This window comes from Macaca fascicularis, chromosome 15, assembly GCF_037993035.2.
Source record: "Macaca fascicularis isolate 582-1 chromosome 15, T2T-MFA8v1.1".
Taxonomy (NCBI): domain Eukaryota; kingdom Metazoa; phylum Chordata; class Mammalia; order Primates; family Cercopithecidae; genus Macaca; species Macaca fascicularis.
The window spans coordinates 101,028,439-101,047,608 of NC_088389.1; the positions used below are offsets into that span (position 1 = coordinate 101,028,439).

The 19,170-nt window shown below is 37.0% G+C and overlaps 1 protein-coding gene across 11 annotated transcripts in view; it reads left to right on the top strand.

Moving 5' to 3' along the window:
• SMC5 (structural maintenance of chromosomes 5) overlaps window positions 1-19,170 on the top strand; it is a 104,433-nt gene that overhangs the window by 74,001 nt on the left and 11,262 nt on the right. For 7 of the 11 annotated variants that reach the window (XR_012424780.1, XM_074017636.1, XM_005581895.4 and 4 more), the window contains 2 exons: window positions 266-389; window positions 793-915. Coding sequence is in view for 6 of the 11 variants with exons in the window: in XM_074017636.1 (XP_073873737.1) it covers window positions 266-389; window positions 793-915 (247 nt within the window). In the remaining 5 variants the exon portion in view is untranslated. Of the gene's footprint in view, window positions 1-265; window positions 390-792; window positions 916-14,639; window positions 14,744-19,170 lie in introns of those variants that run through there. The other 4 variants (XR_012424781.1, XR_012424782.1, XR_012424783.1 and 1 more) reach the window with 2 other exon arrangements.

The window sequence follows — 19,170 nt, forward strand, 5'->3', positions numbered from 1 at the left end:
GGCAACAAAGCCATCTTTCTGACTCCAGATCCTAAATAATTAACACAGGCATTACCTGGACTATGCTGGGGCACATAATATATCTCAACAGATATTTTTTAATCCTGACTGATTACACAAAATGATTGTTTAATCTAGGAACTAGCAGTTCATATATCTGAAAAGTATTGCTAAATATATCCCAGAAAACTGCGGGAGACCGAAGAATTTGGGCTCAATGCTTGTGTTTAACCCTGATTTCTTCATCATTATATGTGTCATACAGTTTAAAACTGATGGAACAGGATACTTGCAACCTTGAAGAGGAAGAGCGAAAAGCAAGTACCAAAATCAAAGAAATAAATGTTCAAAAAGCAAAACTTGTTACTGAATTAACAAACCTAATAAAGGTAAGGTATTGTTTTAATTTTAGTCATTTTTTTACAGAAAATAGCGGGTAGATAAGATAGTAAAACCTTTAGAGGGAGGGAAGGTTTTGATATAAGGTTTTTGACATTTTGGTTATATAAGCAAGAGATCAGTTTCAGCTTGCTTAGTTGCTTGACATTTTCTTTAGAGGTAATAGATAGGATAAAAGCACTCATTAAGCTAAATGTGTTTATTCCAGATGACTCCCTTAAAAACAAAGGAAAATACTTTCTAAAAAATTGTTATAAGAACTGTTTGAGAGAGATGTCAGGCACAATAGGAAAATTATTTTTTCATGGTTTATAATTTTGTTTTACAAAACTATTTTTTATTTCTAAAACATAGGTAACATAAAAATTAACTCTTAGGGGTTTTTGTTCCTAGATTTGTACTTCTTTGCATATACAAAAAGTAGATTTAATTCTCCAAAATACTACAGTGATCTCTGAGAAAAACAAATTAGAATCAGATTATATGGCTGCATCTTCACAACTCCGTCTTACAGAGGTAAAATGTTTGCCTTTACTTTTTATTTTGAGGTTCTAACCTCAGACTAGTTTGAAAATATGTATCATGTGTCATCACTAGCAATATATAGTTTGTTGTTTTATTCTATTTAACTCACAAATTTAATGCATCATGTTGATGAGGAAGCAATACTTAAAATACTTAAGACTGGTTGAGTAACTTCAGCAATTTAATCTTTTGTTAATATCTAACTGTGAAATGATAAACACAGAAATACTGGGTGGAAGGGAGAACATGTGATATACCACATTAACTTAAAACCTAAAGGAGAGCTGGCAATAAGATGGTAGTGACAGTGGCATAGTTTTTGAATCTCCAGAATCCCTTCCCAAAAATAGAAGAGCAACTAGAATAATGTAACAGCAAACCTATGGACAACACGTATAACAAAACTAAGTTTCAAGGTATCCATACGGGTGTACTGCAGTACTATTCTGACACTAATCATCCTGAGTCACTATCAAACTGTATACCATAGGGGCACGGTTCCCTTACTTCAGACACCATCCTCAAGTTTAGGGGTCCCCAGGTCACTTGTATTTCTGACCAACTAGCTACAAATTCAGGAGTTCCTATGACCCCCCCTCAGATTCAGTAATTTGATAAAACAACTCAGAATTCAAGAAAACACTTCTTAATGATTATAATTTTATTATAAAAGATATAATCAGGACTAGCAAAATTAAGAGACACAGGGCAACCAACATCTTGGAGGGTCCTAAACTCGAAAGTTTCTTTACTCTTTTCTTGTGCAATTAGGGTGCATCACCCTCCTCACATATCTCCTGATTCATCAACCAGGAGGCTCTACGAAGCTTCAGTACTCAGTTTTCTTATTGGGGTTTCATTATGTAGACAAAGTTGATTGAATCATTGGCCATGTGATTGAGCTTGATCATCAGCCCTCTTCCCTGGAGTTTGGGAAGTTGGGCTGAAATCATGTGGCTCAAAGACATGTGTATTGCTCAAATCATGCAGTTGATCTTTGTGGCATTTTCTACCCTCATCCTGAGTCTTATTCTTAGCATTAACTCAGGAGTGATCCAAGGGGCTCATGAGTATTACAGACTTTCCTGTTGCTCAATTCCAAGAACTTTAGAGGAACCAGCAACAAAGCCCAGTCAAATTCTTTATTATACAACACCTGTGAACTCCAGAATACAAGTGGGTAAAATAAATCAGCAGCAGCATCAAGACTAGCATAGTATCAGCAAGGGAGGGCTCAGAGAATCTAAATATCAGATTGCCAGCATCCTGATCATATCTAAAGGTCCCATTAGTTGTAGAACGCTTAGAGACCAATTTGAGAGCAGCTAAAACTGGGAGGCAACTTTATAGACTTCAGAAAGGCTGGATAGTGCTGGGGTGATCTAGCCTTGTGAACTCTCAAACTAACTGAAACTCCTTTGCAGAACAAAACTCCTTACTGAAGAGAACTAGAGCTACATGATAAAGGAGATCATAAAATATCTATTCTATGGTTATAAGTCTGACAGTGTAACTAAAGCACATTTCTCTGAAAATGTAAGAAAGGAAATAATGCAAGTAAAATATATTTACTGATTGTCCTATAGATATTTTCAGGAAATAAAAAGTTATTGCTTCAAATTAGATGTTTTGGGAGAGGAAAATAAGGGAGAATTTCAAAATTATTTATAGTGGGGAGCCAATAGATAGTATCCCCCAAAATTATTAAGGACATAAGGATATTATGTAAGATATTTGCATGATAATAACCTTTGAAATAAAAATAAAAGCCTTCCTAAATACCAAAAAAATATACAAAGACAAGAGACTGGCAGGGCAAAAAGATCACATAACTAAAGACTAGATATTTTATTTACAGATGTAAGAGACATAAAAACAAATACAACGTAAAACAGTGGCAGAGCTAAGCCAAACATCAGTCATATTATTAAATGCAAATGGATATAATTCACCTATGAAAATATTTTTTGGAAGTAAATTCCAACATTGTGCAGAATGTGAGAGTTACATCTAAAAGAGTTTGAGAAAGCTTTAAAATAAAAGGATGAATGGGTGCAAGGGATCTTTTCGGGTCATGGAAATGTGAAGTTGGACTGTGGTGGTGTTTACCTAGCTCTGTAAATTTACTAACAGTCATTGAATTGTACACTTCAAATGAGCGAATTTTATGGTATGTAAATTATACCTCATGAAAACTTAAGTAAATGGAGGAGCAAAGGTATACCAGGCAAATGGAAATATAAATTTTAAAAAGCTTAAATATCTCAATATGCTGCTATGGAGTGATATATATATATTCTTAGGTCTAAAAAAGAAAGGAGAGAAAACTTTATAGTATGTTACTATCAAAGAAAGGATCAGGGAAAGTGATTACTATGCCTTTATGTTGGCTTATTTAAAAACTACAGTGATATACCAGAATCTTTTTTTTTTTTTTAACTGGGGGTGGGAAATGACAAGGTTAAAAGCTACACTCATCTAAATAGATCTTACATTTTTTCCACTTTGGAACCATCTGCCAACAAAACTAAATGAAATTTTCCAAAAAGACAAGCTTAGTAAAAGCACAGTGAAACAAATGCATCTAACTTTGTTTTGTTAGCAACATAGCCTAACAGAGAAAAGTTATTCCAAATGACTGTAAAACACTGTAATGATTCTAAGGGCAAAAAAAAAAATTGCAAAAAAAAATCATGTACTGTTTTCAGTAATCACAATGTTAATATTTGTAATGTTATTCTGAAAATATTATAGAGTAAAACAAATAAGTAGTTACGTTAATGTAATTACTGTTTTTAGCATAAGAGAAAAGGGATTCAGATATAGAAGAAGAAAAGTAATAAAACCTTAAAGCTTTTAATTTGAATGTAAATATCAGAATGAACTCAATGTATTTTCTCAAAAAAACAAACATTTCCTAGCTTTGTCTACTCAAAAGACCTAGATTATGACCTCTCAATACTATTTTTCACTAAAGTGGCCCATTGGAAAAATGGCTGATTTCAGGTCCAGGAGAAGAAATGTTTATATAAGATTAACCATGATCATCTTGTCATAACAAAAATCAAAAAAATTATCACAGATGACTTGGTTATCAACAGGACCCAGGAGCCTACATGAAGAATCTTTTACCCACCATACATGAAGAGATAATAGATTGAAACTTATAAAAAATGTCTAAATGTACAAGTTTATATAATGATGCTAAAATAAAATAATATTGGTCACTTGGGAGGATACTTGGGAACTGACTCGTGAATTTGAAAAATGGTTAGAGAATTTTGCATTTATCCTGAAAATAAATAAATGATGAGAAATTTCTCTTTAAAGAAGTAATTTATAAACAATAAAGGAATTAGGCTGTTACTACTTTGCAGCTGCTAATGAATCAGATTACATTAGTTTCCAGCATCACAAAAAGATAACCAGATATTTATGTGTATCCTAATGAAAGGACACACCACCAATATGGAATAGGGTATCTCTTCTCACACTGCTAAAAAGAACTACCTGAGACTGGGTAGTTTATGAAGAGGTTTAGTTGACTCAGTTCCACAGGCTGTATAGGAAGCGTGGCTGGGAGGCCTCAGGACACTTAACAATCATGGTGTAAGGTGAAGGGGAAGCAAGCACATCTTACCATGGCAGAGGAAGAGGGGGAAATGTTACACACTTTTAAACAACTGGATCTTGTGAGAACTCACTCACTATCACAAGAACTACAGGGGGAATCCGCCTCCATTATCCAATCACCTCCCACCAAGATCCTCCCTCAACATTGGGAATTACAATTCAACATGTGATTTGGCCGGGAACACAGAGCCAACCATATCATTCTGCCCCTTGCCCTTCCCAAATCTCGTGTCCTTTTCACATTTCACACAGTCATGCCCTCCCAGCAGTCCCCCAAAGTCTTAACTCGTTCTAGCATTAACTCAAAAGTCTAAGTACAAGTTTTATCAGAGACAAGGCAAGCCCCTTCCATCTATGAACCTGTAAAATCAAAAACAAGCTAGTTGCTTCTAAGATATAATGGGGGCACAGGCATTAGGTAAATACCCACTTTCAAAAAGGGAGAAATCAGCCAAAACGAAGGAGCTACGGGCCCCACACATGTCTGAAACCCTGCAGGGCAAACATGTAAGTCTTAATGCCCCAAAAAAATCTCCTTTGACTCCATGTCTCACATCAAGGCCACACTGATGCAAGGAATGGACTCCCAAGTCTTTGGGCAGCTCCACCCCTGTGGCTGTGCAGGGTACATCCCCCACAGCTGCTTTCATGGGCTGACATTGAATGCATGCAACTTTCCAGGCACGCGGTGCAAGCTGTCAGTGGATCTACTATTCTGGGGTCTGGAGGACAATGGCCCTCTTCTCACAGCTCCACTAGGCAGTGTCCCAGTGGGGACTCTGTGTGGGGGCTCCAACCCCTCATTTCTTTTCCACACTGCCCTAGTAGAGGTTCTCCATGAGGGCTTTGCCCCTGCAGCAGACTTCTGCCTGGACATCCAGGCATTTCCATACATCCTTTGAAACCTAAGTAGTGTCTCCTCCAAACCTCAACTCTTGCCTTCTGCACACCCACAGGACCAACACCTTGTGGAAACTGCCAAGGCTTGGGGCTTGCACCCCCTGAAGTAATGGCCTGAGCTGTATCTTGGCCCCTTTTAGCCACACCTGGAGTGGCTAGGATGTAGGGCAGCACGCCCCAGGGCTGTACAGAGCAGCAGGGCCCTGGACCTGGCCCAGAAAACAAGTTTTCCTTCCTAGACCGCCAGGCCTGTGATGGGAGGGGCTGCTTCTGACATGCCCTGGAGGCATTTTCCTCATTGTCTTGGCCATTAACATTTGGCTCTAATTTACTTACACAAGTTTCTGCAGCCTTGAATTCCTTCCCCAGGAAATGGGTTTTTCTTTTCTACTGCATGGTTGGGCTGCAAGTTTTCCAAACTTTCATGCTCTGCTTTCCTTTTAAAGTTCTAGTTTCAGGTCGTTTTTGTTTATGCAAATGAGCATAGGCTGTTAGAAGCAGCCAGGCCACATCTTGAGTGCTTTGCTGCTTAGAAATTTCTTCCACCGGATGCCCTAAATCATCTCTCAAGTTCAGAGTTCCACAGATCTCTTGAGCAGGGGCACAGTGCTGCCAGTCTCTTTGCAAAAACATACCAAGAGTGCCCTTTACTCCAGTTTCCAGTAAGTTCCTCATCTCCTTCTGAGACCACCTCAACATGGACTTCACTCTCCATATCCTTGTCAGCATTTTGGTCACAACCGCTCAACAAGTTTTGAAGTTCCAAACTTTCCCTCATCCTCCTGTCTTCTGAGACTTCCAAACTGTTCCAGCCTCTGCTTATTACCCAGTTCCAAAGTTGTTTCCACATTTTCAGATATCTTTATAGCAGTGCCCCACTTCTCTTGTATCAATTTTCTGTGTTAGTACATTCTCACACTTCTATAAGGAACTACCTGAGACTGGGTAATTTATAAAGAAAAGGTTTATTTGAATCACAGTTTTTCAGGCTGTACAAGATGCATGGCTGGGAGGCCTCAGGAAACTTAAAATCATAGGGAAGGTGAAGAGGAATCAAGCGTGTCTTACCATGACGGCGAGAGAGAGAGAGAGTGAATGGGGAAAGTGCTGCACACTTTTAAACAACCAGATCTTGTGAGAACTCAATATCATGAGATCAGCAAGGAGGAAATCCACCCTCATGAGCCAATCACCTCCCACTAGATTCCTCCCCCAACATTGAGGATTATGGTTCGACATGAGATTTGGATTGGGACACAGAGCCAAACCATATCAAATAGTCTTATGAAAAAAATCAAATTGCAGTGTAAGTCGCTAAAACAGGGTTTCTCATCTCAGCATTATTGACATTTTAGAATGGATAAATTTTTTGTGCTTTTTAGAATGTTTAGCAGCATCCCTAGCCTCTGCCTGTTAGATGTCAGTAGTACACACACACACACACACCTCACCCCAGTTGTTACAATCAAAAATGTCTCCAGACATTTGCCCCCTGGGGAGCAAAAGTACCTCTGGTTCAGAACCACTGGTCTAAAACTACCAGGTTACAATAAATACAGGAGAGCAAGAAATATATTAGATGACACTGAGGAATACAGTCAGCAAAACCTAGAATATAAGGAACTCTGTAGGGCAAATATTTACTTCAGCACTCTTCAATAGAAATACAGTGTAAACTCTACATGTAACTTTTTTTTTTTTTTTTTTTGGAGACAGAATCTTCACTCTGTTGCCCAGGCTGGAGTGCAGTCTCGGCTCACTGCAACGTCCACCTTCTGGGTTCAGGCGATTTTCCTGTCTCAGCCTCCCAAGTAGCTGGGACTACAGGCGTACCACCATGCCCTGCCAATTTTTTTGTATATTTGGTAGAGATGGTGTTTCACTATGTTGGCCAGGCTGGTTTCAAACTCCTGACCTCGGGTTATCCACCCACCTCAGCCTCCCAAAGCCTGGATTTATAGGCATGAGCCACCGCACCCAGCCTGCATGTAACTTTGTAGTAGCCAGATTTTACAAAGCAAAAAGAAATGGGTTAAATGAATTACAATATATTTTACACAGTATATCCAAAATATTGTCATTTCAACTTATAAGCAATATTGAAAATTTACTAATAAGCTATTTTGTATCTCATATTGTCTTCAAAATACTTTATGCTTAAAACACATCTCAAGTCAGTAAATTTTCATCAAAAATACTTGATCTATATTTTGATTTTCTAAAACTGACAGTTGAAAAAGTTAGGTTCACATACCCAAGCTGTTCCATTTTCCAATAGCTAGGAACAAGTATCAGTTTTTAATTTTAAATTTAAATTCAAATTTAAAATTCAGTTTCTCAGTCGATTTAGCCACATTTTAGTGCTTTATAGCCACATGTGACTAGTTTCTATTTTATTGGGCAGTACAGTTTCTGAAATATATTTCAAGGAAAAATGGAAGGGGAAACCTAAAAGTTTAAAAGGACTTAAGAAATGTATTAACCAAATATAATGGGTACACCTTATTTTGATTCTGATTTAAACAAATCAACTACTTTTAAAAGGTAGAAAAAAACAGGGAGATTTTAATACTGACTCAGTACTTGATAATAGAATTTATTGATAATATTTTTAGGTTTGATAGTAGTATTATGGTTATGGGTTTTTTTTTTTTTTAAAGTCTTTGTCTTTTAAAGATATATTGCCACAATATTTATGAAGGAAATGATAGGCTGTCTGAGATTGCTTCAAAATATTCCAGAGAGAGGGCCATTTAGGACGGGAGTATACATGAAACAATATTGGTTATGAGTTGATAATTGTTGAAGCTGGATAATAGGTATGTGAAGGTTTATACCATTCTCTCTACTTTCGTATATGTTTGAAATTTTTCATTACAAAAAGTAAAGCCTCCATTCTTGGCGATGATGAAGTAACAGGAACCATATTTCCTGTCTCACTTGAAACCACTAAAAGATGTGGCAAACTATGTCAAATAGAGGTTTTCAGACATTGGACAACAGGCAGCACAGGACAGTGATCCTTGAGAGAAGGGGTAAAAAGCAAAGTGAGCTCTATGATTGCCTCATCTTACTGCTTGGAAAGAGTTTCCACACCACAATGCAAGGAACGTGACAGAATAGCACTACAGATCCTATAGACATTAAAGGATATTAAGAGAATATGATTAAAAACCTTATGCCAATAAATTTGACAACTTTGATGAAATGGACACATTTCTTAAAAGACACAAAACTACCAAAGGTCACTCAAGAAGATAATAGGTAACTACACTAACTTTATATTTATTTTAAAAATTGAATTTCTTATTAAAAACTTTACCGCAAAGAGAACTTCAGTCCCAAAATCTTCGCTGGTGAATTCTACCAAGCATTTGTAAAAGAATTAATCCCAGCTGGGTGTAATGGCTGACACTGTAATCTCAGCACTTTGGGAGGCCGAGGCAGGTGGAACCTTTGAGTCAAGAGTTCAAGACCAATCTGGGCAGTGTGGCAAAACCTTGTCTCTACAAAAAATACAAAAATTATCCAGGCATGATGGAATGCACCTGTAATCTCAGTAGCTACTCAGGAGGCTGAGGTGGGAGGCTCACTTGAGCCTGGGAGGTCAAGGCTGCACTAAGATATGATTGGACTGCTGTACTTCAACCTGGGTGACAGAATAAGACCCTGTCTCAAAAAAAAAAATTAATACCAGTTCTACTTAAGATTTTCCAGAAGTGAAGAGGAGGGAATACTTCTTGAAGCATTATATGAGGCCAGCATTACCTGATACTAAAGATAGGAGAACTAAAGACTAATACCTATCATGAACATAGACCTGAAAATTCTTAATAAAATGTTGGCAGGTCAGATCCAACAATATATAAAAAGTAATACATTGTAACCAATTAAGTTTTATCTCAGATATATAAGGTTGGTTTAATATTGGGATATTCATCAATATAATTCACCATATTAACAGACTGAAACTGAAAATCTAGATCATTTCAGTATATACAGAAAAAATGTCAAAATTCAGCATCCCTTCGTTATAAAAACTTTTTGCAGCTAGCAATCGAAGGAGACTTCATCATTCTGATAAAGGATATCTGGAAACCAACAGCTCATATCAATCTTAGTGGAAAACTGTAAACTGTCCCCTTACGATTGGGGATGAGGAAAATGCCTACTATCACCACTTCTAGTCCACATTGTACTGGAAGTTCTAGTCAGTGCAGTAAGGCTAGAAAAATTAAATGTATTAAATGTTTAAAAAAAAAAAAACCTCCAAACATGATCATCTCTGTGGAAAATCTTAAGGAATCTACAAAAATGCTGCTAGAACCATCAGTGAACATTAGGAAGATTGTAGGAGATAAGTTCAATATATAGAAGTTCATTGTGGCCCCACCTACAATAAACAATTGGCAATTGCAATTTTAAACAGTACTATTTACAATAGCATCAAAAATGAAATACCTGACTGGGCATGGTGGCTCAAACCTATAATTCTAGCACTTTGAGAGGCCGAGACTGGAGAATGACTTGAGCTCGGAAGGTCAAGGCTGCCACAAGCTGTGATTTCACCACTGCACTTCAGCCTGGACAAGGGAGTGAAACCCTGTCGTTAAAAAGAAAGGCTTTGGGAGGCCGAGATGGCCAGATAATTAGAGGTCAGGAGTTCGAGACCAGCCTGGCCAACATGGCGAAACCCCATCTTTACTAAAAATACAAAAATTAGCTGGGCATGGTGGCACACGCCTGTAATCCCAGCGACTCGGGAGGCTGATACAGGAGGATCACTTGATCCCAGAAGGCAGAGGTTGCAGTGAGCCAAGATCATGTCACTGCACTCCAGCCTGTGTGACAGAGTAAGATGCTGTCCCCCCCCCAAAAAAAAAAAGGAAAAAAATACTAGGTATATATTTACAAGACTTGTATCCTGAAAACTACGAAACTTTGATGAGAGAAAACTTTTCTGAGAGAAACTAAATACATTGTGAATCAAAAATTCAGGATTTCTTAAAATGTCATTTCTCTTCCAAATCTATAAATTCAGTAAAATTCCCAGCCAGATTATAGAAATTGACTTATTCTAAAATGCAATAGACTTAGAAGAGCAAAAACAACTTTGAAAAATAAGTTGCAGGACTCCCACTAATTTTAAAATTTATTATGACGTTACAACAATCAAGACATTGTATCTGTATTAAAGCAGATATATATGGATCAGTGGAACAGAATAGAGAATCTAGAAATACATCCACGTATTTATGGTCAGTTGTTTTTTTGTTTTTTTGTTTTTTTGGTTTTTTTTTGAGAAAGATGCCCAGGGAATTCAATGGGGAAAGAGTAATCTTTGTAACAAGTAGTGCTGGAACAATTGCATAGTCATATGTAAAAAATTAACCATACCTTTACCTCGTATCATATACAAATGAGTCACAGACTTAAATGTAAGAGCTAAAATTATAAAATTTCTTGAAGAAAATGTAAGAGAAAATCTTAGTGACCTTGGTTTTGGCAAGGATTTCTCGGATAAAATAGAAAAAGCACAAATTATAAGAGAAAAAGAATCATTGCATTCATCAAAATGAACAACTTCTGCTTTTCCATAAATGCTGTTACAAAAAGGCAAGCTACAAACTGGGAGAATATATTTGCAATACACCTCACAGAGGACTTGTGTGTAGACCAAGAGGACTATGCCTGTGGGCCAAATCTAGCCCAAGGTCTAGTTTTTGTAAAGTCCCTGTGAGCTAAGAATAGTTTTCATATGTTTGAGAGAGAGAGAAAGAGAGAGCGTGTGTGTGTGTAATGTGACAGAGACTTTATATGGCCCTCATGTGGCTCTCAAAGCCTAATTTCCTTATTGGCATTTAAAGTTTGCTGACCACTGATGGATGCTATAAAAATAATTTCAACTATCAATACAAAGAAGACCAACCCAGTCAAAAAGTGGGCAAAGAACTTCACCATACTAAAGGAAGTATATGAATAGTAAATAAGCACGTGAAAGATTCCCAGCCGGACTTTACTGGTCTTAGATAGAAAAGAAAAAGTATATATATATATATATATATATATATATATATATATATAAAAGAAAAGCTGCCCAACCTTATTAGTCAGTAGGGAAGTTTATATTAAAGACATGAGTTACACCATAAACTCACTAGAATCGCTAAAATTTTTAAAGACTGATCATACTAAATTGCTGAGAATTTGGAGCAGCTGGAACTGTCATACACTGCTGGTGGGAATTTAAAATGTATATCATCACTGTGGAAAATCATTTGGGAGTTTAAGGGCTAAATATATACCTGACATATGAAATGAAAGGATATGTCTATGAAAGACTGGTACACTAATATATAACAGCTGTCTTTGTAATAGCTAAAAACTGGAAATAAGACCAGGTGCAGTGGCTCATACCTATAATCCCAGCACTTTAGGAGGCCAAGGCAGGAGAATCATGCCCAGGAGTTTGAGACCAGCCTGGGCAACATAGCAAGACTCTGTTTCTACAAAAAATTAAAAATTTGCCTGGCATGATTGTGAATGCCTGTAGTCCCAGCTACTCGGGAGGCTGAGGTTAGAGAATCACTTGAGCCTGGGAGGTTGAGGCTGCAGTGAACTGTGATCTAGCCTAGGCAGTAGAACAAGACCCTATCTCAAAACAAAGAAACAACAACAAAAATGGAGGTTAATGCCCAGCAACACCTGAATGATTAAACAAATTATGGTATGTGGAATATTACTCTGCCACAAAAAGAAATGAATTACTGATACACACATGAATGAATCTCAGTGAAGCTGAGTGGAAGAAACCAGACCAAAAGAGAGCCTGCACTATGTAATTTCAAAGCTTTTGAGGGTGATAGGTATGTTTATTATCTTGATGGTAATAGCTTTACAGATGTATATATTTGTCAGAATTCATCAAGTTGTCTCCTTTAAATATTGCAGTTTATGATTCCTTGGTTACACCCCAAAAGTTAGGGAGGAAAACTGAAATGAGTTACAAAAAAAATTAAGTTAGAGTTTTATCATTTATTTCACTTGTCTTTTTATTAGTATTTTTATTATGTCATTTTAAACATATACAAGAATATGAAGAGTAACATAACATCCATGTGTCCACTACCCCTCTTTAACGAATGTTAACCCTTGTCATATTTGTTGTAGATTTTTAAACCTATTCATGTATTCAGAGTCTCTTTTTACCCTTCCCCATCTATTCTACTTCCCCAGAGTCTGGCACTCTTTGGCAGGGTTATGTACGTGATTCACTGTACACTTAATTTAAATGTAATAAATGTATTTGTTACATAAATATGAATTATATAGGGGTGGCTTTTTGTGGAAAGCATCCATAGAGGGTAGATTTTAGGAAATGTAGACATAGGACTGCACAGGTGAATGGAAAGATTAAATCAGAGTAAAGTAGCAACTTTATTCTGAAGCCAACCTCTTCAGACCCTTTGACTTAAGAAAAACAATTTTGCTAGCAGATAAGCAACTAGGAGTATGCAGGCACAAACACACATAACCAAACAAAGCTGAAGATTAGGTTTGATATGCTAGGACTGGGCAAAAGCCACAGATGTGAAAGACAGGAGAGTCCTCTCCCCCACTCCCCACCTTCACCAAGAACAAAGGAAGGAAAGCATAGCAGAATGAATAGCAGTAGTATTCTAAATAGGTAGTCGGTGTCCAGCAAAGAGCAATCAAAGGTAAGTCCCAAATGGGAATGGGGAGTGAAGAAAATGAACTAGCTACCAGAGGAGAGCCTCATCAGGGCTTATTTCCTGGGCATATGGGGAATGTCATCTGCTGCTTATTCATCTGTTCTATTGGTAAGTAATTGTAGAGTCCATGCTGAAGTTACTTCATTAATTGAGCTTATGAATGTGGTTGTTCCATATAGGAAATGTTGTTATAAAAGAGGTTTCATGAAGAAGTTGACCCATCAGGCAGATACTATTAATATGTATAGCTTTAAATCCAATAACACAGTTGTATTAGTCCGTTTTCATGCTGCTGGTAAAGACATACCTGAGACTGGGCAGTTTACAAAAGAAGGAGGTTTAATGGACTTACAGCTCCTTATGGCTGGGGAGGCTTCACAATCATGGTGGAAGACAAGGAGGAGCAAGTCACATCTTACATGGATGGTGGCAGGCAAAGACAGAGCTTGTACAGGGAAGCTCCCCCTTATAGAACCATCAGATCTCATGAGACTTACTGTCATGAAAACAGCATGGGAAGGACCTGCCCCCATGATTCAGTTGCTTCCCACCAGGTCCCTCCCACAACATGTGAGAATTCAAGATGAAATTTGGGTGGGGACACAGCCAAACCGTATCAACAATACAATATTTGATTCTGGTGCCTGAAGTTTTACTCTTACATCAGTATTAACGAGAAGAAAATGATTTGTTTGTGTCATATTTACAGAAGTATGAAATCAATGGCTTTAGAGTAAGTACGCTCCTAAACTTTAACCCACTCTTGACACAGTGAGAGATACTCTTCCAATAGCCCTTATAAATGGATTGAGATTAGTACAGGTTGGCATGGTGTTCTCCTCTGATCCATTTTGTTAGTAAATAGGATAAATACTGTGTTTGGGTTTTTTTTGGAGACAATCTCACTCTGTCGCTCAGGCTGCAGTGCAGTAGCACAATCTCAGCTCACTGCAACCTCGGTCCCCTGGGTTCAGGTGATTCACCTGCTTCAGCCTCCCAAGTAGCTGGGACTACAGGCGTGCACCACCACACCCAGCTAATCGGCTAATGTTTGCATTTTTAATAGAGATGGTGTTTGATGCCTCAAACTCCTGACATCAAATGATCCACCCACCTCGGCTTCCCAAAGTGCTGGGATTACAGGTGTGAGCCACCACACCTGGCCAAGAAATACTGTTTTGAGTAGAGCTGACTGCTGTGTTTCTGGAAAGTAGGAAAGTTTTTTGGGGAGGGGGTTTTGTTTTTAATCAGTGAATTACTAATTTTTTTTTTTTTAACAAAGACAGCCACTTTCAAAGTTAAAGTTAAAATTCCTGTAGTTGAATGCATTTTGGGTATTCAGAAAGCACAAATAGCCAACATAACTTATTATGTATTATTTTGATTATATTTTAATGATGTGTAATTTCTCAACACATTTGCTGTTTTGTTTTGTTTCCTTGAGAACAGGGTCTTACTCTCTCACCCAGGCTGAAGTGCGGTGGCACGGTCAACAGCTTGCTGCAGCCTGGAAATCCTGGGCTCAAGCAGTCCTCCTGCCTCAGCCTTTCCAGGTATCTAGGACTACAGGTGCATTCCACACACCTGGCTAATTATTTTTTATTTGTAGAGATAGTTCTCACTATGTTGCCCTGGCTGGTCTCAAACTCCTAACCTCAAGCAATCTTCCCACCTCAGCCTCCCAAAGTACTGGCCTGTGCCACCATACCCAGCCATTTGCATAATTTTAAAGTTAACTGGAGAAACTTAGCACATTTTGATTCTTTTTGTTCTTGATCCTTTTCCTTGCCCTTTGCCCAATTTAGCCATTACCACATTCCTAATTCACCTCTTTCTAACTATCACGGCTACTGCCCTGTCTAGGCATTAAGTCCTAATAGCTGTGGCCTCACTTTTTACTAATTTTGTACTCATTTAACTACCGGGAAAAAAAATTGTACTCATTTTTATATTCTGCTGCAGAAATCTACAGCTTTATAATGTTATACATGATCCAAAGCTTTACAGTAGTCTTCTAATGTCTACTTCCAACTTCTAGCCTTTTTTACCTTGGTTGACTGTTCCAGTGTTCCTACCATTGTTCATAACCTCTGTGTCTTTCCTGTATCGTTTGTTCACCTTTGTCATTCTGAGTCCATTGCTGCTTTTAAAACCAGAACTCTTCCTTGACATACATAAGTAACCTTACTTAACACTACCTCTGACTTTATTTTGCATTTCCTCAGCAATATTTTATACCACTCTGTTTTTCTTATTCATATGTTGATTTGAAAGTTCTTAAATGATCTGAGTGTACCTATAGTCCCGACTACTTCAGAGGCTGAGATAGGAGGATCACTTGAGTCCAGGAGTTCAAGTCCAGCCTGGGCAACATTGTAAGACCGTATCTCTAAAAAAATAAAAAATAAAATGTTAAATGCTTCTCATTTATAAATACTTTACCAGCCCTTTTGTAAGGTTCTTTCATTTCTTGTTGTGCATACTTGATACATGTTTGTTGCTGTCTGATCCTAGTCATTTGCCACACATTTGAGAGAGTCAAGAATGATGACTAAAAGTATGTAGTAGAATACGTGTATGGTAGTTCACTTTCTCTTTTACCTACTCTTGTTTTCTTCACGTGTTTGCTGCTGTTTATCTGCACATGATTTTATCTGTCTTATCTGTTCCTGCTATGCAGCTTCATTTGAACCAAAGAGAAATTTTTTTTCCTACTTGTCCCTTTGAACACATGGCAGGTTGCTCTGAGGAACTATTGCTACCATTTGGTTTTGTCCTTTTTTCTGTCATGAAAATAAATTCACAAAAGAAGATTGACAAAATTTCAGTAGAGATTGTATTCATGAGGGGACTTAGAGGTAACTAACCACCATGGAGTTTGATACTTTCTCAGATTTTTGGAAGATAAATAGGGCAACAGACCTATAAAACATCCCCTGAGAAAGGCAAATGGTTGGAAGCCTCTCTTTGGTAATGTCACTAACTTATGGACTATTTTTAGGACAAGTTAGTAAGCTGTCTGTAAATCCACACACAGAGATTGGTAAAAATTTCTGTTATTTTGTTTTTGACCGTGGGCAGGTTTCCTGACCACTCCAAGCTTAATCATTATCTGCAGCCATGAGTATGATACCTATCTAATTTAGAGGGATATTATGATACTCAGTTTAATAATATACATCAAGTTGCCTAGTGTGGTGCTTAGCATGAAGCCATGTTTCCTTTAAAAGTACAGATTTACATCAGAATTAATATTAGTTATAAAAATGGAAAGTTGTTACATTTATTTGCTTATACTAATACCAAATTTAGGAGTTCTGTGCTTTTCATATGACCTCTCTTCAGGCTACCTGCTTGCCACTCCCTCAAAAAAGAACTGAATTTCAGAGGAGACATTTTTTTTTTTTACTTAGATGTGTATAATTTTGAAGAAAACATTTTACAAGGAAATAGTATTATTCCCATTATTTTATTGTTTATGATTAAATTAGTGTAAGTAGAATTTATGGTCTTGTGTATTAAAAGTTAAGATTATTATTTTCTAAATTTCAAGTATTACATTAAAATTTAAAGTTGACTTTTTAAAAAAAATGAATGATTTTTATATTTTTAAATGTGTATTCTTTCTGGTAACTGAAACAAATGGTTAGCATTTGAATTTGAAATCAACTAAATTGGAATGAAATTTTATTAAAGGAAGAAGTGTGTTAATTTACAGCTAATGTTTTAGTAAAAGTTGATGATACCTGTGACTTAATTTTACTCATGTAGAAAATGGTTTTCATTTTATTTGATTCTTATTGTAATGAACTGTTACTAAAATAACAGTTTTAATATATATAGTTTTCATAAGAAATTCTGTGAATAATTCTTACTTCTTCCACAAGAGGGCCTTCTTCGAAAAGCTTTTTCTTATTTAATGTCGAGGTATTTCTGTACAATTTCCATGACAAATGAACTTTCACAAAAAGAATTTTAGAAAAAAAGATAACACAAATTTTTTCTAGGATATATAACTACAAAGTAATCTTTTTTGAGATGTTAGTGGGGGATATTTTGTACATTTCACTTATTCTCTTATATCTTAAACCTATGGAGTATTTTCTATTCTCTATTAACTATTAAAGGCTAGACTCTAAGCAGAAATGTAGATAAAGCCTTTTCACAAGTCTGACTTTACAGCATTATCTGATATAATTATATATGCCTTCCCACTTCCACTCTTAAAAAGCTCAGCAAGAATTGTGGTTTTAAAAACAAAAAGCAAAACAGGTGCTACATGAAGATCTGTGTCACAAACACGTATGTATAGAAAGAATATTTTCTCATATAAATATTTTATTGCACATATGCCACCAAACAGAAACTATTAAATGAGGTTTTATCTAAGTCCAGAGCTTCAAATTATCAACTCATTGATATTTCTTTTCCATAATGTTCTAATACTTTATTTTTAGCAAAGTCCAGAGGAACAAGAATCAGGAATAGAAGAAATTAGGAGTATTTAGTTTGTATCCAGCTGTTCCTTGTTTTGCATTTGCCTGAGTACAATGGTCCTCAGCAGAGTAGGGGTGATTGGGAGTCTTTAACATTTTCTTTTATTTCTCTCAAGCTATAGGGACTGAGGAATTTATTCAAGAAAACCATAGTACTAAGTGGTTAGTATAAAGGATTGCCTGTATTTTCAGTTTGGTCCAGTATATATCCTTTTACTTTTCATAACTATTGTCTTGGTTTAGTTTATTTGCTATCAAACACGTGTGCATAAAAGTCACCTGAAGGCCCCCTTAATAATACAGGTGTCCAGACCTCAGCCCCAGAGATATTAATCAAATAGATCTGGAATGTGCTTAGGCCATTCCAAGTGTTTTTTGTGCCAACCAGAGTTTGAGGGTTAGTGAAAAGAGCAAACCAGACCTGTTTTATTTCTCAGAAATCTGCTAGTTCTGTAACCTTGGGCAAGTTTCTTAATGTGTCTGAGCCACCTCTACAAATAGAGATGACACTTTTCTTTAAGATCATAATTGGGATTAGAACAATTAACAGGATAGTGGTTGTAACAGTGCTTGACCTATAGAAGACATTTAGTAGATGAGATACCTTCCCTATTACATGTGAAATTCTTACAGTCTGGCCCTTGTCCATTTTACCAACTCTGATCTTTTACATCCTTAAAAATTCCTCTCCTCCAACCACATTAGATTACTTGTTTCTTAAAATAAAAAATTCATAATCACCTATCCTTGGAATGGTCATCTGCTGCTGTTACTTATTTCTTGTCATTTAAGGCTGTTAAGTTGTCATAGCTTCTGTGACCACTCTGACCTTCCCTACATACATACTCTGTCCAATCTGCTCCTGCTGAGAGGTGCCATGCTGTAATGAAAAGAGCATGTGTCCTGTAAGCAGACAGGGATCTGAATCATGACAGTCTCTAAATGTGTGGGCTTGGGCAAGTTACTTAATTCCTTTCAGTCTCTCTCTCTCTCTTTTTTTTTTTTTAATGCACTAAATGAGGATAATATTACTGTGCTATGCTTGTGAGAAATAAAGGGAATAATGTATGCGAAGCACCTAGCCAAGGGCCTAGCACATAAGCATTCAGTAAAGAGTACCTGTTTCTGTTATGGTAATGATCCTGTGTCTCTTTCTCCTTATTCACCTTTCTGTGACCAATGCAGATTATAATACTGGCATTTAATAGGTTCTCGGTAATTATTTGGTAAAGGAATGAATAGGTCCATGAATAAATAACCACATGGAAGGTACTTGGAACACTATCAAGCATGATTTCAAGGTCCTAACTACATTTGAGTGCTGAGTTTTCTGATATGAAGCCTGTGTACTGTGTAACTCAAATCTGATTATAATATAAATACATGACCGGGCCTGGTGGCTCACTCCTGTAATCCCAGCACTTTTGAGAGGCCAAGGCGGATGGATCACTTGAGGCCAGGAGTTGGAGACCAGCCTGGCCAAC